The 23,772-nt window shown below is 37.9% G+C and overlaps 1 protein-coding gene across 7 annotated transcripts in view; it reads left to right on the top strand.

The window, feature by feature from the left end:
• Positions 1-15,841, top strand: part of PMS1 (PMS1 homolog 1, mismatch repair system component) — a 48,675-nt gene extending 32,834 nt beyond the window's left edge. For 4 of the 7 annotated variants that reach the window (XM_075153663.1, XM_075153660.1, XM_075153662.1 and 1 more), the window contains 4 exons: positions 3,730-4,185; positions 4,725-4,855; positions 12,578-12,738; positions 15,412-15,841. In XM_075153663.1, coding sequence (XP_075009764.1) covers positions 3,730-4,185; positions 4,725-4,855; positions 12,578-12,738; positions 15,412-15,603 — 940 coding nt within the window. In that variant the 3' untranslated portion in view covers positions 15,604-15,841. Of the gene's footprint in view, positions 1-3,729; positions 4,186-4,724; positions 4,856-8,230; positions 8,295-8,712; positions 8,769-12,577; positions 12,739-15,411 lie in introns of those variants that run through there. The other 3 variants (XR_012674160.1, XM_075153665.1, XM_075153664.1) reach the window with 3 other exon arrangements.
• The last annotated feature ends 7,931 nt before the right edge of the window (positions 15,842-23,772 follow it).

Genomic DNA, 23,772 nt, shown 5'->3' with positions numbered 1-23,772 from the left:
CTGGTAATGAAGTTTTCCTTATATGTGGGAATGAACGCAGAGTGGTCCAGTGGATGTTGAAGTGAATGAAAAATTTACCACTAATTGTATTCATACATTTCAGCTTTGGCGTACCTCTTTTCCACTTTTAATGTTTTAAAATTCCCTCAGAAAATAACAAATAGGAAGAGATATGTGACATCTTTTCCTCCAAGGCAGCAATCCAGAAGAACCGTTATACGTCTAAGTCTTGCCTACCAGATACTCTGGATAAATTGGGCCACCTAGAGGTAACAGCAAATGTATATACAACAGGGCAGCCAAAGTGCCACAGTTCTATTGAGCACTCTATACCTTCACGCAACCTTGCTGGCAAGACACCACTTTTCCGGGGCTCTAGTCCTCCATCCTTCTGTGATAGTGTCACGTGTTTATGTTACAGTGGTTGTGCTTGGCTTCAGCATCTCTGTTTCTCTCTGTGGCTCCTCCAGCAGGTCTAAATGAGTTTAAATCCCTTTTGGGAGCAGTACAGCCAACAGATGTCTCGTAGTGACATAGGATAGCCTTTTCAAAACAAGCCAGCATTTATTACTCAACCGGAATGTAAAATGTTATGGTCTTTAGGTTATAATAGAAGAGGAAAGCTTCCATGCATGTCCATATTGGCAGCATCGCATATCCCCCTGCTTTGCAAAGCCAGGATTTAATTTCTTGCACTCACTCTGCTCTTTCTTAATACAGCTTGCGTATGTTTCTGACCTTGATATTTCTTGCCTATCAGGCTCAGGTAGGAGTGGGAGAAGTCCCTCCAAGTGCTGTGACAGTGGCAGCAGTAGTTATCCTGAAGGTGTAGGAAAGGTTCAGAGCTACACACACATTATCATGGGGCTAACAAATTACCTTGTCAGCACTCTACAGTAATTCTTCATGAGTATATTTGTACCGTGGGAGAAACATTATTTCAGGTAGCGTGGCCTTTGCTGTCTGTTGGCAGGTAAGAGCACGCACATAGACAGTCAGTAGTGGCTAGTAGTAATAACTAGCTCATGTGTGGTAGCTTTTTATTGCCTGATAAACTTTCCACGCATCTCATGGCTTGTGTGTGTCTGTGTGTGTGTGCATTATTTGCAACTCCTTTACATTGGGGTAAATATGCTTGCTTAGCAATTCCAGAAGAATTCTTTTTTACTGTATTTTGACCTTTTAGTTAACATCATTTGGTGGTACCATCATCAGCCATCCATCGTATCTCTAGCCAGCTCCATTCATATGGAGATATTAATCTGATATTAATCATGCCAGATATTAACTGCCAGATATTAATCATGATTATTAATCATGTTAATAATTGCTATCAATCCTTCCATACTGTTGCTTGTCGCCAGCATCTGTTTAGTCATAGTAGAATAGATTGGAAAAGACCTTTAAGATCATTGAGTCCAACCATAAACCTAATACTGCCAAGTCCACCACTAAACCATGTCCCTAACTGCCACGTATACACGTCTTTTAAATACCTGCAGGGATGGTGACTCAACCACTTCCCTGGGCAGCCTGTTGCAGTGCTTGATAATAGTAAGTCCATGTTGTCCACTCGTAGGAAACAGTGACCTATGCATTTCAGAAGACTCTGAAAAGCTGATATGGGCAATTAAAAGCTTTTTTTTATTTTCCCCTTCACAAAGGAAGGAAACGAAGAAGTAGAGTGTAATACTTACTCATGGTGATAGTTTGAGTTGTTCTGGTTTCATTATGTGAAGAGGCTGATGCTGAGACGTCTTACATTCAGAATGGGATGTCTCTCTATTCTGGACACGTATGAATCTACAGAAGTGGCCATTTCCAGTCAGAGTCTTCTCCAAATAGTCAAATTCAGATTATTTGTCTTATAAGGTCTGAGAGACCTTATATAAGAAGACTTTTGTTGTATGCTAAATATTTCATTTGGGTTTCAGACACAAGGGGAGAATAATAAATCGTGGATCCATTTTTCTAGTTAAAATAAAGCTGCCTTTGAAACTAGACTTCATTCTAGTCTTCCACTTCCCTCCTTACACCCAGGTTTGCAAATTTCCTTGGCTTTAGGTTTTGGAGCTTCAGGAAAGGATCCTAAATTTACAGTCTTAATTCACAAAACAGAGAAGAAACTGTTCTTCTAGCACTTGTTGATTATACTTGACTCTGTGGAAAGATATTTGGAAAGGCAAGGGTGTTCCCTTGTAGTTTGTAAACTTGCTGTTTTCTTTGTTTCTGAGCAACTCACTGATTGTGATGTATATAAATTTGCAAAACCCTCACAATCAAAGCTTGTAAGGCTAGAATTTTTCTGATGGTAGCCTAAAATGACAAGCAAGTTGGACTTTCTTTGGAAGTGCTTTTGTTTTGGATTATCAGTGTATAATAACTGAAAGTGTATATATCGGTGTATATAACTGAAAGCTCAGTTCTCTTATAGTTAAATATTCTCCTGGGTTACAATTGTGTCTATTCAAAGCAAAGTATTTATTGATCTGGTCAAAGCTATAAATGTATTTGGGATAAAAAAATTTCTGTTCAAGTGATTTCATCCATTCATTTTAAAAGGAGCAGATGTTTTTTATCTTAACATTTACTCCATATTTTCTAGGACATGATTTATTGCAAGAAACTATTTAAGCTGACTTTTTTAGTTAACTAAATATTGGTACCATATGTGAATGCTAGCACATCATAATTAATTGCAAATGGTGACCTTTTTGTTGACCTTAATTTTCCAGCATGCATACACATAATTGAATCAAACTGTTCCAGCAAGTAGCAATAAATAAATATGACCAGCTAAAATACTTATTTGCAATGCTTACATATGATAGTACTACTTTTTTTTATTGAAGATTGGACCGGTTTGAATTACCTGCTAGAAATCAGAATATCAAATAAGGGCAAAAAGAGGGAGTTCAGCAAATCCCTCCTTTGGCCTTCAAAAAAGTAAGATTCATGTGCAGTAGGCAAGTATAAACCTGGCATCTATAAAAGTTTAGCTATCTTCCTGACATTTGTAAAGTCATTAAGAATCCATTCAGGTTGTAGAGATTTAGTATGTAGTAATGTTTTAACCATTTAGACAGCATTTAGGAGTAGTTCGTTACTGAGTACTTTTTGAAAAATCTGTAAGTTTATTAGTTAGAGAATTCTGTGATAATCGTATCTATTCTGTATTCTCACACTTTTTATTTATGTGGCTAATTTTAAGCCATTTGAAATCAAATGTACTTCTTTATATTAAGTAAAGCCTCAGCCTTATGAAGTTATTTAGACTTCAAACTCTTACCTAACCCTTCAAGTCTGTAGAGCTCAAAATGACTTTGTGAATTGGGCTGGATGTGCCTGTGACAAAACTTCTTCCAAAACTATATATCTGATTGCGAATTAGGGTTAAACATAGTCTTTAGGACTGAGGTCAAAAGCAATTTGCTGTAGCTCTTCGTATGATGCAGTCTACTCCTCCCCCTTCAGCAATTCAGGTTTTGCTGGCTGTCACAATGAAGGAAAATTTCCAACTTATCGTCTTCAAAGGGTAATGTAATATGGGCACAGTCCCCAATGTCCTTCCGTCATAGTGGAAAGCATATTGATGTGGCTACTTGAATGAACCATGGGAGTTGTTCTTGTCTGTTGAAATGGTTACCTTGCCTTTTGTTTTAGTATGTTAGGAGTTGGGGTTTGGGGTTTTTTATCTGATTATGCTACTGGTTTGTTTTCTCTTTTAAGTTATGAAATAAAAGCTGCTAAAGACGTGGAACGGTACAACAGAGAGGTCAAGAAAGCTATGGGACAGACAGTGCACCGACCAACAAAGGAGGCAGAAAAACAGAAATCCAAGCTGAAGACTTCCCCATCCGACCAGCAGAAGCTTGACAAGATATTTCATGCTCAAATTGAAAAGAAGCGGAAACCTGAACAGTCTACGAAAACTGTGACAGTGCCTTTTTCTCTGAGTTCCTGTAGACATCAGCTTCAGAGACACGAGAAAAATGATTCAGATGAACATGAACTTTTCCTCATCCGTCGTCAGAGTTTTCCTGATGTCTGGATATTTGCTACTGAAAAAAAGCTAATGTTGCTGAATCCATATAGATTGGAAGAAGCCCTGCTACGTCAAAGATTACTGATGAATCATAAGCTTCCAGTAGAGAAACTGGACAAGCCAATTGTGTTAACGGACAGGTATAGTACAATTGAGCAAAAATTTGTTTGTTACTTCAAGTATCATTTGATAATTATTTACAGTAAACTCTGGTAAGGCCCTGTTTGCTAATTCTGTGATTAATTGTGCATTTATTTATCTGTAAGAACAGATTTTTGTTTTGTATACTTTTACCTTACAGTAATGAGCAGGTTTGGTCATACTCCAGTTGAAATAAGTATGAATTTTGACCAGTTTCATTGGTAATGCAGTGAAGACAAACTTCTTCCTCCAGAAGAAAATTAAATGCTCCACATTTTCACGACTTCACTCTAACTTTCCCCCATGGATTAAGGAATGCCTGATGTAATTATTATTATATGCCTAAACTTGGTCACTCTTTAAGATACGTGGATAGTTGTGATTTTGTTTCTTTAAACAAATTGCTTTTTCAGAATACTTTTAAAAATCTTGATCACTTCTCATCACTTACTACTTTTTTCTTATTTTTCTCACAGTTTTAATTTTCACATTTAATGATTTTGGTTTCTAACACTTTGGGGATATTTTTTTTTTCCAGTCTTATTGGTGGATCTCAGTATATGGCTGCTCTTTATAAAATGCAGAAGGATTACCAGAGCTTCAATGGATCAGGTTATTTGTCAGATCCAAGGCTTGTAGCAAATGGATTCAAGATAAAAGTGATAGAAGGTATGATGGTTTTAAAATGTTTTAGTCAGATTGGGGCTTGTTTCTTCTGATTTAACGATTTAAATGATTGTTAATGAAGATCATGTTATTCTACATCACCTTATCATTTAAAGCACTAACATTCTTCTTTCCTTAACATTGAGATGTTATTACTTGGTAAAGAATGTAATCTTCTACATAGAACATTGAGTAATGGAAACTGATAACTGAACAGAAAACTTCAATAGTATTTCAAAGAATGCTCTGAAATCCACGTTTGCCTGACTTTTATTTTTTCTTTTCTCAAAATGCTGGATGTCGATATCTTTAATTGCCATTGTGACAGAATTTAAATTAAACTGATGAGAATTCCTTAGTCCTGGCAGCTTCTTCCAAGGTGGTACTTACTTACAGAAGCTTCTGCGACTACGTGCTTTAGCTGGATACTCCTCTGCTATTGAGCAGTTGAGGAGGTCCAGTAAGGAGCTGGATCTGGTTATTGACTTACTTTCATATCAGAGTTATAACACAGAGCCCAAAGCGGCCAGTAAAGAGAGGGTGACAGCATCACCATCACACCTTTTGACAGAGTCCGATCTGAACTTTTTTTTGAGACAGCCTACTTTTCAATGCCTCTACGTTGATCACAGAACAAATCTGTTTCATATAAGATCCTTTTACCTTAGCAAGAGAGATCATATGTTTATACATTTTTCTGAAGAACGACTTATAGGGATGCTGTTGGAAACCCAGGGGCAACCCACCGAGGATCGGTTCTGCGGATCAGGATTTCTCTAGCAGAATTCCAAGAAAAGCAAACATCTTTGGGGGTAGTACCTAGCTGGCAGCTCAGAGAAAAGGTTCACTATAAGAGCTGTTAGAAATGCTATAGCTTCATGTGTTACAGATCCCCACATATGTACAGTGATGACAGATCTACTGTAACATATGGGATCTTTTAAGGGTAGGTACAAAAAAGGGATGTAGAGCAACTCCTTCACTCAGAGGCTGGCTCATGGGAAGAACGGAGCCTAAGCTGTTTTCTTCACTGAATCATGCACAGCAAAAACAAGGAGACTTCTTTCTGACTGGCTAAATCCCTACATAAATAGCAAAAACTTTGTAGAAGAGGTGTTCATGGTAATAATTTTAGGAGAATAAATATAAATAAAACACATAGTGTAAGAGGCAGCTCGTAAAAGGTTTATTCAGTCTAGCAAATCAAAAGCTGAGAAGGTCTATGATATGTCTCTAGACAAATATGGGAGAAAGGGATTGTTGCTTAGCCTTTTTGCTCATATACCTTCCCCCCCCACTTCCTCATACTGTAAGTTTGCTCAAAATCTAATTCATGTAAAGTGGATGTGAATAAATTGAATGTGAAAATTTGAAGACAGTTTCTAGGCAACAACGGAGGAGAGTTGTTGACCGATCTTGTGGTACTGGAGATGGGAAACTAGCTTTAAGATAGCTCAATTAGTTTAAGAGCAGAATTGTACAATATAACAGCAAGGGACTCGACACAGTAACCAGGAAGTAGTAATAGTCTTCCAATCCTGTGTTCCTAAGTATGTAAAATTAAGGAAATGAAATCTCGTGAGGAAACTGTTCTTATTTGGTTTACAGTTAGTGAAAGTAAAAGTGCTTTATATGCACTATACAGGTCAACAAACCTAGGTCATGGACTTGATCAGTACCATACGGCCAGTCCATATGAAGAATGGGAATCTAATTCAGTTCTTAATTCAGGCTTATATTTTAACTACTTGAATGAAACGTTAATAACATCTGAGGCTTGTCAGTCATGTTTATAAGGTTCTGCTGATGACATTACAGCAGTTAGAGCCTCTGTTATTAAAAGAGCATACCATTGCAGATGAAGGTAGAAATACCAGCAAACAAATGGAATTTCTCCCAGCCTTTTTTCCAACTGACCCAAGGATTTTTACTTAATACTTCATCAGTTGTTCCTTTTTCTTTTTTTCTTAAACTCATCCCTGAAATATGCTATCTTCTACAAATGTGCTATTATCTTCTACAAATACGCTACTATCTTCTACAAATACTTATTAAAGCTGATTTTCAGAAACACAGGTATTAATTGTTAACACTCCTTACATACCCTTCTCTGGGAATTTCACTATGCGGTTTGAGGTTCTTTATTTTGTAGATTCTTGTTGTATAATCTTTACGGTGACCTGCAGACCAGGAGTGATTTGTCCCACTTACACCTGAGTAGTCTATAGGATTTCTCAACTTTGAGAGAACCAAGTTTGCCTCATAAAACATTCTTCACTGTCCTTTATAGAAGCATTTTTTTTTTGTTTGCTGTCTGAATTCAGTGTCTACTCAGACATAGCCTGAAAGGGGGGCATTCAGATGTTGAACTAGAAGTTGCCTCAGAAAAGTTTTGTTTCTTCAGGATATATTGTTAATTTTTGGGACAGGGGTTGCCACTTTGCATGGTAGGTGATAAAGTCCCAGCTTGCTGTGGAGGGGTGTCCAGGATGCAAATGTGCACTTAACCCACAGTAGTTGGAGAGTTTCACCTTAGCAGCATCCATAGGAGCACACCTGAACCCCATTCTCTGTGCACGTACCTTTATAACTCGTTTTTCCTAACTTTTTGGGTGAATTGAATCAGTCCTAGTATTTGCTGTTTCTCAACTGAACTATCAACTCTTTCTTGCTGTCAAGGTTGACTGTAGTATATTTGAAGGTCTATACTTTCCTTTGGGACTTCAACCCTGACATGGTCATATTAGATGTCCCTTTCTGACTGCTGGTTGATTTCTTATTAATAGCCACTAGTGCATGGCTTCTCTTTTCATCCTGAGTTAAGAGTTTTATTTTCTGTAGTAGAAAATTTCGTTTTTCTGACAGGGACATCCTCTTTTATGTCACAAGCAAAGGTTCCGTTTCTTTAGTTTTGAATTTGAATGTGAAAGTGGTATTTCTGGTAATTTCTTCTTGCAAAATAACAAGCCTTTCTGTTGGTCCATGTGGATAAGTCTACAGTGGCATTGGTAGCTCTAAGATACCTTCCAAAACAAGAACAAAGGAAACTTAGCTGCTCCAATTCAATGTTTGGCAGTTTTGGCTGCAGAAGAAGAGGCTTTCCTTGACCCATGGTAATCAGTTTAGTAGGTTGCATTGATTATTTGTTTAAATCTCCACACATATTCCACCAAAGGGGAAGAGAAGGACCCTGAGTATTGCTGCCCATTATCATATATTAAGTCTACTCATAATACTCAGATACTAATTTGGAACGCAGAACCTCTTGCTTTCATATTGAGCACCTCACTAGACTGTTTCCTAGGTGAATATAATGACTTGAATATAGGACCATAGATTCATTCCTTATTTCCTCTTGGTGTGGCGGGTGTTTTACAGGACTGACTGACTATTTAATAACAAGAAAATCTGAACGGCTGCCTTAATTTGGAAGGTGGCTTTGGTAATTCCCTTGTTGCGTTGGGCTTGCATCTCAACTGGTCTTTGTTAAAGATGATGCTGCGCAGTTTAAATTCCTACCTTTTGGCAACTTATGGCGCAGAGGAACTTTTTATAAAGATTTTGATTCTGATAGTTTCTTACTTGAAACAAAAACCCCATGTAACATTGGTTTTTCCTTATTTGGATGACTTGTCTGTAAGGGACAACTTCTCTCATAGGATAAAAAAAAAAAATTCATTACTCTTGCACTAAATTTGGCAGGTCTCGGGATTAATACTCGGAAATTGAATCTTATTCCCTCATAGCACTTGGAATTCATAGAAATACAACTATACTCTTTAATGGCCAGGACCTTTTAGCTAGTGGGGTGGTTCTGAACTTTAGTTACTCTAATAACCTACCAGGAATCTTTCTTACAGGCATAGCATGGACATGCCTCACTCTGAACCATGTGACACCAGATGCACTACTCCTAGTAGGTTTTTGAAAGGTCTGATTAGGCCTTTTCTTCCTAACAAGGACTCAGTTCCACACGGAGTTTTGTTCTTGTTCTGTCATTTTGGTGGGAAAACTGTTTGGACTTTCAGCAATGTTTCCCTTACTCACAAATGCAGCCTTTGGATAGTTATTTTCAGAAGAGCGTGAGAGTTTCAGGCCTTATTTGCCTATTGTTTCATTTGAGGATAAGTCTGTCCTTTGAATGCTCTCTTGTTGTAAGAGAGGAATGTAATTTACCTTTTCTCCATATTGTTCAAAGACTGTATGACTGCAGCCAAAGTTGTTCCAAGTATCCTAGATCTTGGATGTACCTTATCTTCTTGTTTTGGTAGACTAAGATCTTTTGTAATGTCTCCTTGTTTCTCTTTATTTGATTGCTCAGCAGTCTACGGAGTTTTCAACTAGATTTTTCTCTGGATAGCTGACAGTGAAAAACATGTTGTGAAATAGCTCAGAAAAAGCTTCTTGCTGTATGTCAGTTAGGCAAAATCAATGGTTTCTTTGTGGAACGTGCCAGTTGTTGTGATTTGCAAAACTGTGACGCTGAGCTCCAGTCTGTCTTCCACTGCCCTCCCGCCCCCTCATGTTCTGGCCTTACTGAGGCTTCAAGTGATGCTACCTTTGGGAGAGCAGTCTGTTTGCTTTTACTTAACTCACTATTCTGGGATCTGCCAGGCATTTGTTTGCTGGGTATAGCTTGCAATGACCCCTACACACAGAGAAGCATTTCAAGAAGTAAGATGGATTACTTTCCGTCCAGTTCTTCCTAAGATGTGTTTGTTATATGTACCTTCACTGCACATCTGTCTGTTTGCCTTTGTGAAAGTCCTAGAGAGAGACGTGAACTCTTGGCTGGAAGGGAACTGAGAGCAAGGAACGTGTCTTGCCTGTTTTTGCAACAATATGGTGGGCCTTGGGCCATGCCTCAAGGCAGGCTTTTAGGGTAGAATTCTCTGCCTGATAGAATATGTGTTACCCACCATACTATGCACAAAGAATGTGCTTACAAGGCCTCAAAGAGCAGTAATAGGTAAATAACCCATCTTCCCTGGTAATATAAGCTGCCTCAGGTTTTGTAATCGACCAGTGGAAAATCATGCTGCTACTTAATTTCAGTTTGATTTTGACCATAGACTGGAAGATAGATAGTCTTATAGTGTCACCTAATCTAGGTGGCAGCTGGAAGAGAACAGTTTTTCCTGGCCATCAAGAAGGAATTATCCAAAGATGATTGTGAATGCTTTGTTTGGAAAGAGAAAGGGGAAATCTGTAGCAATGAGAAATCCACATTTTTAGTCAATTGAAAGCTAGTTTATTTGTTCACGGAAATATTTTCCTTGGAAGTTGCAAAGCATTTCATAGAAACTACCATGGAAACTGCTTGAAGACTGCTGTTTGAATACTCAAAACTCTTAACGTATATTTTGTCAAAAATTTACAAGTACACTGAGGCTCGGACATCTGCTTATATCATCAAGTGTTCCCAATATTGGAATTCCTGCAAAGACTTGCAGATAAATATATGTTAATCAGCATGCAATGGGTTACTTTGCAGTCTAAAGAATGTAAGCAGAAAAGGAGAATGACACACAAACAGAAATACCAAAGAAGAAAACTTCTCTTAGCCAGGATTTGTATTGTTTGATGTTAAAGCCCCCTTTGACTTTCAAATTAATGAGCAGTATGGTGAAGTCAAACCTGGCTGTCAAAATTTGCAGACAGGAGAATTGCTATTAGTATTGAGCATTAGCAGTCTCGTTAGCAAGCATGTATGATTGGTTTACTGGAATTGCAAAAAAAAGAAATGTTTTGCAAATCCAGAACCTCACTGTCATGAAATTTTAAAACGAAGCACTGGAAATACAAGTTTTTAAACTGAAAATCTTAACACTTGAAACTTAACAATATGTCCTTCTTTGGTAGCGTATAAAGAGGTGATTATTGAAAGGTTGTCAAATAGACTAAGCTCTTATTTTAGAGAGAAAGAAGCATAATCAAATGGTCTGGAACAGTTACTCCAATCTAGTCTTTCGTTAAAGCAAAATTGGGATAAAAGTGAAGAGAAAAGAGCTGACAGGGATTAAAAACAGACTTTCTCTTTTGCTCCTGTCTCTTACTGGCAGCCTTTCCCATTGGGAAATATTGGCATAGTACATCATGTTATCTCACCTTTAATAACTGGCGAACTTTCAGATAGTTTAACATTTTGCTTTAAGCTGAATCTGATTGCAGGCTTCAGCAGCACATAAAAAATGTCTGGTTTTGCTGGCCACGATTAGGGAAAGACAGCTTGAAAAAGAGAAGGAAGACAATGCTGAGTGAAAAAGGAAGTAAAGCTTCAAATTTAAAGCAGTGTTAAATATGTAGCTGAAGGAGGTTATGTGATTTTTTGGGGGGTGGGGGACTGTTCCCTATATCAAATTCCCACTCTGGTCAAAGTATCTCTTGCCACGAAGCTTAAAAAGGCCCAACAGCATTATTTACCTGGTGACACACCCATATTTAGAAAAATTTTCAACCTGCACAGTTCTCCTGTTCATCTATGCTCTTATTTAATGACTGTCAGATAAACAGTGCCTGGTCATGGATAACAGTCTCATTCTACTAGCTAACGAAAGTACATTGTGGTAACTTATATTGTGTATATATTTTCTCGCACTTCTGAAATCTGTCACATTGTCGTTTGGATTAGGAACATTATCACAATTTGTTAGCTTAATCCACTTTGTAGCAATCTATTTGTCTCCAGCTTTTTTGACTTTGCAAAAACCATTCGTGACTCAGGCTGAATGTAATTTATCCTACCTGGGGCCATTACACAAGAGTGGATTTATTTTCATTACAAATTGTATCCTTCTGTGCTCTCCTCGTGAAGTTCTTTACTTCTCAGACTTGCAGTGGAGGAAAAGGGAAGGTAGCTATGTAGGTTGGGTTGAGGTTTCTGTGCACGCAACACGAATGAGAGGAGGAGCTCTGAAGGACTGCACGAGAATATGTGAGCCTGACCCCTAGAGAACTTGTTTCTGACTGGGAGTGGAAGAAAAGTTAGCTGTACAGTAGCGACTTCATTCAAGTTTTTTGCAAGTAGTGTGAATAAGAAGTGAAACCTCTTACACCTCAAAGTTTGAATAGGTATTTTGTTGGGAAGGTTGTTTAAACGTTTTATTCATCATTCCTATTCAGAGTGGTACCTGCTGCAGCAGTGATATCATATGCATGATAGTATGAAGTCTGTCACAGAGCGTTTAGTTATATGGGCTTGAGTTCTTCCTTGCTGTGATAGGAGAAAAAACTGCTTTTTATTTCAGTAGAAGCTGAATTTGTTATGATAACATTTGAACTCTACAGATGTTTAAACCAAAACTTACATAGGAAGTAGTGCCAACACTCTGTTTTAATTTGTTTCCAACTAAATTGTATTTTATTACTACCGTCTACTTTAATTTCATGTATGTTTAATTAAAGCCATAGAAGCTTTAATTAAAGCTGTGCTCAAGACTGGGAATGCTGCAAAATGTTTTAAGCATTTAAACAGTGCCAGCTAGGATTTGAATTAAAATAAGCTGAGACATTTGTGATGTGAATAGGCACACATCATCACAATGAAACGTTGGACAAATAAATGCTTTTCGCTCCAAGGGAGGAGCAAAAAAAGTTTCCTAATTTTATTGAATTTGTGAGATTAATTTACTAAGTGATTTTATATCAGTTTAATTTTCTCTGAATTGCTCCAGAATAGAAATCAAAGCAGTGTATAAATTACTGTTTTGTTTTTGTATTTTTCAGGTGCTTCAGCTGCAGAAAGTCATCTGGAAATAGAAGGGATGGCAAATTGTCTGCCATATTACGGTATTTCTGATTTGAAAGAAATTCTGAATGCAGTAGTTAATGGAAATGCAAAGGAAGTATATGAATGTAGGCCTCTCAAAGTGGTAAATTACTTAGAGGTAAGACAGAAGTTTGCTTTTAAGTATTGGCCAGCTAAGCTTATCATAAAACCTTAAAACAGCTTGAAAATCTTTCTTCAGCTTTCTGTTTTAATTAATGTAGTTCTGTTCTAAATAGAAGTTACTTTTGAAAAGGCGAATGTCATATCCTCTCTGAGGTGTATGGATTCTGCATTGCTTACCAAAATACTTCCGTCAGACATATCCAAAACCAGTTGTCCAATGTGATATAATACATGCTGAAAGCTGATGTTCACAAAGTGTTTCTATATAGGCAGTTTTCAGACTAGAAAGGCATTTCTCCATGTTAGAATACAGAACTGCCATAAAATTGCTTTACAAAGTCTAGAAGGCAGTTGAATCCAGAACAGTCATCGAAATTTAACTCCTTTATAAATAAATCTATGAAGAAATTATAAAATGAGTTAAGGTAATAGCTTGTGAAAAGTAGGCGTTAATTGAAGCTTAATTCTCATGTAAATGTCAATGAGATGTACATTGTAAAATTCAGAAAGTGCACCATTTCCACTCAAAGAAGAAAAATTCCTATGATTCATTCAAAGAAAGGGCAGAGAGAGACAAATGGAAACTTTTTTTGCCAGAAAGCAAGCTGTCACTGGAATTAAGACATTGAAGTAAAAAATGAAGTCTCATATACAGCGAACCCCATATACCTCTGCAAATGCTTGTATTTAGTTAGCATCAATAACTTCTGCGGTTAAAGGAAGCACATACTGACCACCAACAGAGTCTCGTAAGTCCACTGTATTCAATGCAATAGTGACCAAGTTCTGCAGTCCACTGCCAGAGAGGAAACCATGTGTTCTTCACAAGCAGCCAGCATTATTAGTTGCCAGAAGTACGGTACTTGAGTAAAAGAATCTTTAATCTGTTTCCTTACAGAAATTATTATGCAACAGTTGGAACTGGAATGACTCTTGTTAATATTTGATATGCAAATAGATAAAATCATCCATCTGGAGACAATAATGGGCGTGAAGTTTCAGAGACAACTAACATATGTGGTACTAGTTAAAGCTCGAGCAACTAACAGTCGTAGTTTTCTATCACTTCTTGTCTAGATGTTTCACTAATGCTATCTTTAATCCCAATTCTTAAGATCTCTGTTCAAAAAGGTTACCAAAATACATGTTAAGTCTCTCTCTTTCGTAAGCATTTGCTAACACGCTTTCCTGAATCAGGCTACTTCAAAATGGGACCTAGGCATTTACACAGAATATGTGTTTTATCTTTTAAACATGTATTATACAAATATTCCCCTGTCTTTTGGGGTTAGTAAGTTTACAGCTGCCTTTGGAGCGAGTGACTCTGTTGTGTACTACTGAACCATTCTCGTGCACTCATGAAAGAAGCTTAAAGAAGGCATGAGTTAAGTGTTGAGACGGGAATGGTTTGTAACTTGGTTTGGAGGCAGAACCTTTATTTCCTCCACTTACAAATACCCATCAGTCAGACTGAGTGGGATGGAGTTGGTTTATATAGAGAGAGAGATATACACACACACACACAAACAGGTAAAGGTATATATCAAGAGATTATCAAAGGAAGCCTTATTAAGAGCAATGTTGATCCTGTGAGGAACTGTTAGAAAGAAGATGCATGTGCAGCAGTAACAGTAGCTGGAAAATACATATTAACTGGGAAGTATATGGCTTGCTGTCATGAAAAAAAAAAACTTAAAATAAGCACTGAGTTTTTTGACCATTCTGGGGGGTAAACACTGGAAACACCATTCACTTTCATGTTCAGAATTGCAACTTTTATCATAAATTTCATGTTTGAGCAGAAGCATGTCTGCAACTTTTGCGGTCTTTTGGTAGACCCAGGAGAAAGAATAGGGTAATGGTTAAAGAAGCAGCCTTCCTAGGTAGAGGATAGTCCACAGTGATCTCTTTTCCACTTGGAAGAGTGGCAGAAAATCCCAGACAAACAAAATGAGAAGATTCAGATTAAAATGTTATGAACACTGCTTCAGGTTTGTACAATGTGAACGGAGATTGCATGCTACATCCATTTCTGTCTAGGCAACATTACGAAAGCACAGAAGAGAAGGCAGTGGCAGGAAGGCCCATCTTGGATGAGGAAACAAAAAAACTGACAACTTCTTTTTGAAGTTGCTTGATTCTTTGAGGATAGGTGATTCAGTAATTGTGCTTTGTAGTATTGTGAGATAACTGGATGCAATAGACAATAGTTAATACAACATTAATCTAAAATTTCACTATAGTATTTTTAAAACTTTGTTTAGCTGACTGTTTGACTTCATTTATGTTAGTTCTGAAGTTTGTGATGTAGAATGTGTCCTGTGAACTGGTAAACATCTTCAGCTGATACTGGTGCCAACAAGAAATAAGATACTGGGAAACACAAAGCATCTTGCAAAAGTGGACCCTAGAAGAAAAAGAGTGCAAACATGACCAGGAGACTGACTGTGTGTGACTCCATTGTAGAAGTGTCATCAAATGACCAATAAGATATGTTTAGAGTTACGTTTGGGTTTTTGGGGTTCGGAATATTTATCAGCAGAAAAGAGAACAGTGACCTTTAAACAGTGAGTGCTTAATTCCTGCTTTCTGGTAGCCCCAGGTTAATGTGTTTAAAAAGTGGTACTTTAAAACTATTGGGGTTTTGATTTGTTTTTCCTTTCCACAGGGAGAAGCAGTACGTTTAGCTCGGCAGCTGCCCTTACATTTGTCAAAAGAAGATGTACAAAACACAATTTACAGGATGAAGCAACAGCTTGGAAAGGAAAATAAAGGCTGTGTTCATGGTCGTCCTTTTTTTCGTCACTTAACAGATATTCCAGAAGTTGACAAGCACAACTCCATGGAAATTATTCAGTAAATGGAACATTTTGTTTGGGATCATATTTCTCTTGCTTAATTTTGATCATTACTCTGTAATTTCAGTATGTTTTGTGCAAAGCTTTTGTATAATGACTTTTCATTATCATATGTTCACCTCCTAGAGACTTCTTCTATTTAAATTCAAATGCTACTTGGAAACTGGAAATAAATACTGTAGAGAAACAACTCGTCACTACTTTTTTTAAAGAATTTATTAAAGAAATGTTCTCATCTGGTTTGATGCTTTTCTTATTGCTGCAGGTTTAGAAAATACCAGTATGTCAAAATTTTTTGGATGTGAAGTGGTTAGAAGTTGCTTTCAACAGAGCCTGGCAAAGTTTATTGTACTAAGGAGATGAGATGTTAATTGTCAAAGGAATGCCAGAAAGCTGTAGGTATTTAAATGTGTCATTGCCATATGCAGTTATTATAGTTACACTTTTATGGTGTTGTATATCTTATTTGGAAGTTGTTAGCTCACGTAAATGACTATTGAAGTCCTAGTGTCCAATCTCCAAAAAGCTTTTTTACACACTTACAAAAGTGTGATTCTTAAGAGTATAATACACTCTGAAAACTTTAGATGAACAAAAACTGGCCAATGAATTGAAAGGTGAAAGGGTCAGAGTCACAGGAGCACAGGTTAGCACTGAAAGCAGATGCCGATACGTGTGTGTTGGTGCAATGCTGTACACAAACTGTTTGGGGGTGGGAAACATAAACTGTCCTCACTCAAGGAGAATGTGGCATAACTAGGGCAAAGTCTGCTATATAGAGAGCTACTGATTCTGGTAAACTTGTTCATTCTCTTTCTGCCACACAACGTAATGTTTACTCCTCTATTTCAAGTAGCAGCCTAGTTCCGTAAAGCCACCCGATAATGCCTTCTGTGCATAGCAGATGCAAGAGTATGTTTTAAAAGTTCAAGAAAGATCACCTGAAAATTCCTGTCCACTCCCTGTTGTTCGCAAATCTTGGCACTATGAAAATGTAGTGGTAAGACCTGGCTTTGTAGTGTTTCTGTGGCTGCTAGGTAAACAGTTGAAGGTTGCTGAAAGACCCGAGTGCAAGCTAGTTTGTGGACGGGAGTATTGGACCAGACAAGCAAATGTACAATCTGAAAATGTAAATTACTGATCTATTGCTCTGTATCAAACAATGCTGAACTGGGGAACGAAGTTAAGAAATCACATCACGGCAATACATGACAACATATAAATTCTAAACTGAAAGGCAATTATTATGTTTTTACATCATTAAAGTAAGTTTATCCTTTTCACATAGAAGAGAGGCTTATAACTTCAAACTGGAGAAAGGAAAAACTAGTACAGAAAACATTAACTGCATTCTGTAGCAGTCATTTTAAATCACAGTGCTCGTTTTAAGCAGCCACCCCCATTAATTATAGCGTGTTTGCCTCAAAGTAGCTCTGTAGAGTTCATATATGTGCATTTGGAGTGAACTGCTTGGGGGGCTGCTCTTGGCAGCGTGAAGGGCAGGCTGAACTCTACGGTCGGCTCTGTTCAGCAGCAGGTGGTGGACGACCAGCACACGTAGTCTTCTGCTCCATTCACAACACATGCTGACTTTTGCCCAGGAGGCACACAGAGGAGGGCTTAGGGGTCAAAGAATGCAAATGCATAGGCAAGTTTTATTACCTCTCCTGATACGTGGCAGAATGGTGCAAAGGCCTGAGCTAAGATATGATGTAGTAGCAAACAAGGTGCTCTCGTGTTGGTACTGTTTTGGCGTGTGCATCCTTCACAGCTGCAAAGGAGTAGGAGCACAGAAAGTGCAGCATCCTCTGTTGCTGTTCCCCACCTCTGCCATGCGCATGTGCAAGGTCAGATTGGGAACAGCCGAAGGGCGTCAAGTGAACGCTGTGTGACAGTAGTTAAGTGTAAATTGGGAAGGAGAGGACTCTTTCTGGAGGAAGGGAAAGTTTTATATCTACTGCCATACTGAGGGAGTCTTAAGACACAGCCATGAATAAAATACCTCTCTGGTAGTGGGCCCCAAAGGAGGGTGGGCAGCACGGGGATTGATGGGGGAAGAGAGCAGGGATGATCGGAGGGTACAAGCAGGAGATCTTTCCAAACTTAACCAGTGAGCAAGGCACAAGATGAGAATGTCACTGGAAAACTGGACACTTGTTGGCTGTAAATGTCACTCGGTGCAGAAGATGTGAATTTTTAGAATGGAAGTGAGAAGGTGGATGGAGACACGGGAAGGAGACGTGAATCTTGGCTCCGAGAGGGAAACAGGATCCCAGCCTTGTGGTGGATGCAGAAGGTTATAGTTTGTTTATTTTTATTCTTGTTTGGATACAAACTGTGAGAGGGTAGAGAGTAGCCATTACAGTGAGAAAAGCCAAAGGCAAGCTGGAGAATGGAAATTTATCTCCAAACCAAGTTTGTTGGAACTTAAATAAATACGTACACCAATTTTAGTCAGTTGAGAATATAATGTGTAGTATGTAATGAGATTAATAATTGCTAGTTCTTTTGCAAAAGGTAAAATAGCTGTATCCTAATTATACTGGAGCAAATGCTGGTATCTTTGATAGACTAGAGTCAACATCAAGTGCTTTCATGTAACAGTACTGTTGCAGAAGACAAGTTGTTCAATAGGTGTTCAGGCCCTATGTTGGGGATAAAAAGTGATTGGTAAATTGGTATTCAGAGGTGCCAAGGTGGATTTAGTTGCTATGGAAGCAAATTAGTGTCAGGCCTTGCTGTGGGTGCAGGTGCACCAGGTTAGGCAGTTGGGAGCTGGGTCTTCCCTACTCCCTTCTCTCCTGGCTAGGTTTGCTCTCCTTTACCTCAGAGGGCTGCTGTGGATTTCTTCCTTAGGTACACGTACGTACGGTTTGGTTTCTGTTTCTGGGGGGTATTGGGGATTGTCGTGTGGCTGGGTGCCAGCAGCGAGTGCTGTAGCACGGCTTTGGAGCTGTAAGTCTGGGTGTCTCCCCACCGCGGTACTCGTGGTTGGGGGTGCAAGTTGAAATTGTGAGTTGCTCTGATACTGTGCTGATGGGAGGTGGCTTTAGGTAGGGTGAGTCTCCCCTTGCCTTAGCCAGTGTGGACAGAAGGAAATGATACTTTCTGTTTCTAGAGATGCTCTTACTGATGCCTCTGGTGATGCATCCATTTTATGTTGCTTATTTAAACAATAGAAGTACCCCAGTTTGAGATTTACAAGTTTAAAAGTAGTCAAATGGTGTGCTTGATTTAAGGGTTCTCGGAAAGGAAGGCACATCAACTTATTGCCATTGCATCAGCACCTAGTGCCACTCAGATGTTTCGTTAAGTGATGAACCCCACGAGGCTCTCGGAGAGCATGGAAAGGCTGCCTGCCCTTGCAGTTGGGCAGTCCCCAGCCGTACGGGCTGAGTGAGAGGAAGAAGAAAACCTAAAATGTGTAATGATGAGTAGGCTTGGTTATTGTTGTGCTTGACCTCTTACCTTAGAGGAAAAAGCAGCAGGGCAGGACCGGGCGAGGGGACAGGCTGCCACGTCACCCTACCCCACACCGTGGACCCACGCAGCTGTTTCCACCACGAGTGGCCAGGTCGGGGCATTTCAGGGGACTTCTAGTATTTGCACTGCCCTCTGCTGGCATTTTATTTTTGTACAATTTTGACCACTTAAAATGATGGGTAGGCAGGTCTGAGGTTGACCATGAATGAGCATCGTTCCTTCCTTACTTTCAGTCAGCAGCAGGTCAAAGTGTTATTGCTTACGATGCTTCTCGTGGTTTGCCTTCCTAAAATATGCCTAGTGCAGGTAGCAGTGTTCCCTACGTGATAATCAGGAGCTTTCCAGGCTAAAGCATGATCTTGTAATAAAACTTTAAAAAACCTTTTGGTTGTATGTAGCTTCGCATTTTTCAGAGGATCACGTATACAGTCAGTTTGGGCAGGTTCAGTTCTGGTGATGTATTTGCAGCTCAGGTGTCCGCCTTGCCCAAATTCTGAAAAGTTGCATATTATTTTAATAGGAAACCATTGAATATCAATATTTTTTTTTTTACATACAGGAAAATCTCATTGAAAAAAGACTTCTTTTTCCCTGCATATAAATATATGGAGGTAGCAGCTTTTACATGTTTCTTTTCTGAATGTGTTAGGAATCTTAATAATGAAGTTTCTTTTTCCTCTCAGTTAAGAAGTGTGTGCATGAAGGGATTTGGAGTATTTCTGGGGATTTTTTTTCTTCCTTTATTATGAATAGTAGCAGTTCAGAGAATAATATCAAAAACAGAGGAATGCTTAACTTTTTTCAGGAGCACTTAGCAGTCATTGGCAACAGTAAAACTTGTATGATGTAATTTGTGATTTGTTAAAATGAATTCTTCTTCTGTATTTCCATATTCTGTTATGGAATATTTAGAATATCTAGCAATAGAATCAATACTCCCAAGCAACACTCTATTTAGTTATACAAGCACCCATTCCTTGGTCTCAGTTTATGCAAGTGGTTTCATTCCTTTTTTTTTTTTTTCCTTACATACATATTGATATTAATTTCATGAAAGTAAGCATCAAAGAGCAACTTTTTAGGGTTTTGAAAGGGTTATAATATTTGGTCTTCAGAGCTTGTTTTATCTTCTGTAAAGCAGGTCTAGTTTTGGTTTGGTAGGGAGGCTTGGTTTGGTTTTGTTTTGTTAAACAAACTTACAATTTTGAATTAATTTTTTGGCTGCAATAGCAATATTGAAAGATTCTTGGATGTTATGTTTCTTTTGTACCCAGCATTTAACTGGCTGGGTTAGCAATTGTAAGAAATTTAAGGTACATCCGTTTAATTTTGCAAATGGAAAGCTACCAGAAGTAGCTTTTATTTTTTTCCTCTCTCTCTCTTTCTAAGTATGGAGTATCATATCTGAAATTATGGAGAGTATAAATGTGGAAATGTTAAATCTTTTGTTAATGGCTTCGAATTAAGCACACATTGTTGCACATGATTTGGAGGACTTCTTTAAAGTAAATATACAATTTCAAGCTCAATTATCATTCATAGTTTAACTGAACATAGTGAGATATTAGGTCTGTGAATTTGATACAGTGTTACTTCATCATTACGATGCTTTTTTACAGTAAATTTGATATAGAACAGTTGCTAAAGGAAAGCTGCTGAATAGTGTGACCAACCATTTTATGGGACACATCTGGTGCATTAGTTCAGGATGTGCAGTGCAGAAGAACAGAGCCTTTTGCACAAAATGAGAAGGAAGCTAACTCCACATGTATACGTTTTGCGGACATGCGGAGAGGTTAAACAATTACGAGTTAATTGTGTAAGCTAATAGGAGGGGTGTTCGTAATGTCGTTTCAAAATAGCTATGGAGGAAATGGAGGAGAATTATTGTTTTAAAATCTCAAATGAACGGTTTACACCTGTTAATGTTACATTTAGAACAGCTGTTTCTTTTATTATCAGTAAACAGATGCAGAAAGTAATGGAATGTTTTAAAGCAATATGTTAATCCTGTCTTCCACTACTGAACATTCTCACAATATCATGATTAAATATTAACTGTAATGCTGCTGTCATCTGCAGTTACAGAATTCTTACTTATTTTTTTAATCACTTTTGTATCTGAAGTTGTAAATGCTTATCCAAAGTTATTGTAGTCTTTCATCAACCCATCGTAAGTCTTTTTGCACATCAGTAATTTTATTGATGATTTCATTGGGCTGAATTACTCAGCCAAAGCAACCCTGACTTTGGTTTTGCTCAAAGGTTATTTCTGTATTTGTACTTTCACCCTGAAATGAAACAAGCTACGCTTACAAGGGGAGAAAAAAATTGCTCTTGAGGGCCCAGGCTAACACACATTTCGTATGAACTCCCTATGGAGTCGGTTGGTATTATAGGTGAAGCTTTGCCAGAGCATGCTCAGTTAGGTCCAGCACTGCATACTGGGGTAACACCAATCAGGTGGTACAGAAGAGGTTCTTGTTTAGGGCATGGAATTTTTTGTTTTGTGTGAAAATAATTTTAACCTTAGTTCATTTATTTTCTGTATGTCTTATGACAAATGTATAGTGCTACTAAGGTTTTGAAATACAGAACGTCTATGATTCTGACAGCCTCAAAAATACCTCAAAACTGCAGATGCAATATCACGTGTACCTACAAAAAAAAACCCCAAGTATTTCAAAATATTTAAAAATTAGTGCCTAAACTGACCTGAAGTTTCCTAGAAACCAGTACCTGTCATTCAGATGCTCAAAGGTGATAGTAGTAGTTCTTCAACTGGAAAATATATCTGTCCTAATTTTAGAATGATAGTATCTGTAAATGTTCTAAAAAAAATGTGGCTTTTCAATAAAATAACATGCAATTGTGGAGCATTACTAACTCAGCACTCCAAGAACGGAAGCGCAGAAGATTAATACTGTATAACTTGTTTGGCAGATTAGTTTTCAGGAAATGTAGATCAATGAATATGGCAGCTGCATTATTAAAATACTGTATTCAAGCCCAGGTCAAATTGTTCATTCATGCATGCAGTAACTCAGCATTAATTGAATCATTACATTTTTTAGATATTTTAGATCACCAATACTTTTTGCTTCAGCACTTAAAATGCCTGTTTAAATTAAAGTATTCACAAGGAGCAAGCATTTTGACAGAGGAACGTTTATATATGACAGAAGCGTTTATATATGAGGTCTTTGCAGTAATAAAATTGCATTGGTAGAACTAAGGTTCTGCCTTACTTCTAATGTCAGGACAACCTGTTTTTGGAGGATATTAAAGATGCTTAGTCAGGTAAAATTATCGAAGTTGATATAGAATAACAAAGAGGGAGCATCTTTCCTTGTTCTTGTTAGCCCGGGACTGTTTATGTTAGATAAGTGAGAGAGTGTTCCTGATGAAAGGTAAAAGAATTTACATTCTCAATTAAAAAAAGGGGGAGGGAGGAACCCTCTCGTGTTTAAGTAGCTTTAAAAGAGTCCTGTCATCTCACTTCAAGAGAATGGAAAGGAAAATTCTTTTGGAAATAATTTGAGTTTATTTCACATAAAGTAATTGTTGAAAGGCAAATGGTTTCAGCTATGAGGAGCGGATCTAGGTATGATTCTTGTCAAACTTGGCCAAAACTGACTTGTAATAGATTGTTTCAGAGCAATGTGCTGTTGGATTTCTGTTCTTCTTCACTTAAAGCAGGCAGAGCTTGACTATTATTCAGTCAGTTAACATTCCTGATGTTCCCTGATGATAGCTTAGGTGTGTATAGTTTAGAACAAGAACCTGTTAATGGTTACTAAGGTGTGTGAAACTCTATACATGTAGTTCTAGAAAAATGTTCCCTCATCAGAGGAATTCGTACAGTTATTTCTCCCACAAGGTAGGCACCTCCATTACAGAACATTTCCTTAATTGTTGCACTTAAAGCTTCACATTCAGCTTCAAACTCCTCTTTTTCAGAACTGCTTGCCCGAGATCCCATTGCCATTTAGGAAAGCCATAACTTCCATGCTTTATTTATGACAACCTTTGAGCAACTGAAAATGCTGCCAACTCCTTTAAGTAGTGTGGATTTGAAACTTCAATTTTGGTCTACGTTTGCAAATAAGTAAATGTGATTATGCATCAAGTATAACAGCAATAAAATGGACACTGGCCTTTTAAAATTGCAATATTTTACACTATTAGTGACCTTTACTGTAGAACCTGAAAAGACTTTATAGTGCACCAACCACTTGTAGATTATGGAAACTGAAGAAATGGCTCAATCAGCCTTAAGCTGGATGCAGAGGTTACAGGGGGGAAAAAACTCAAACTCTGCAACTCGGCTCCCATGGTTGCATTTTTACTATAATGAGCATGAACCTAATGGTTAATGGGTGGGGGCAGTTAATTCTTGCCTAATTATGAACTTTTTGTGGAGTCCTCAGGACTGTAATTTCTTCCTCTATACTACTTTGAGTCGCTGAAAGTTATGCAGGTTTTCATTATTATTGTGTTCTGCTTCATTTGAATTTATTTGGATGCTATATAGCAAGAAAATGTTGTGTTGAATTCTTAACTCATATAAAGTAATGAAGGTTTCAAGCACCACTAGATTTTTTTTTTCTCTCCTTCTTAAACCTGTGTGGATGCAGAATTAATAAGACTAAAATCAAGTCCAGGTAAGGAAAGACTTAAATGATAAA

Source organism: Calonectris borealis, chromosome 6 (genome assembly GCF_964195595.1).
Source record: "Calonectris borealis chromosome 6, bCalBor7.hap1.2, whole genome shotgun sequence".
NCBI classification, from domain to species: domain Eukaryota; kingdom Metazoa; phylum Chordata; class Aves; order Procellariiformes; family Procellariidae; genus Calonectris; species Calonectris borealis.
This window is presented reverse-complemented; position numbering and strand designations above follow the sequence as displayed.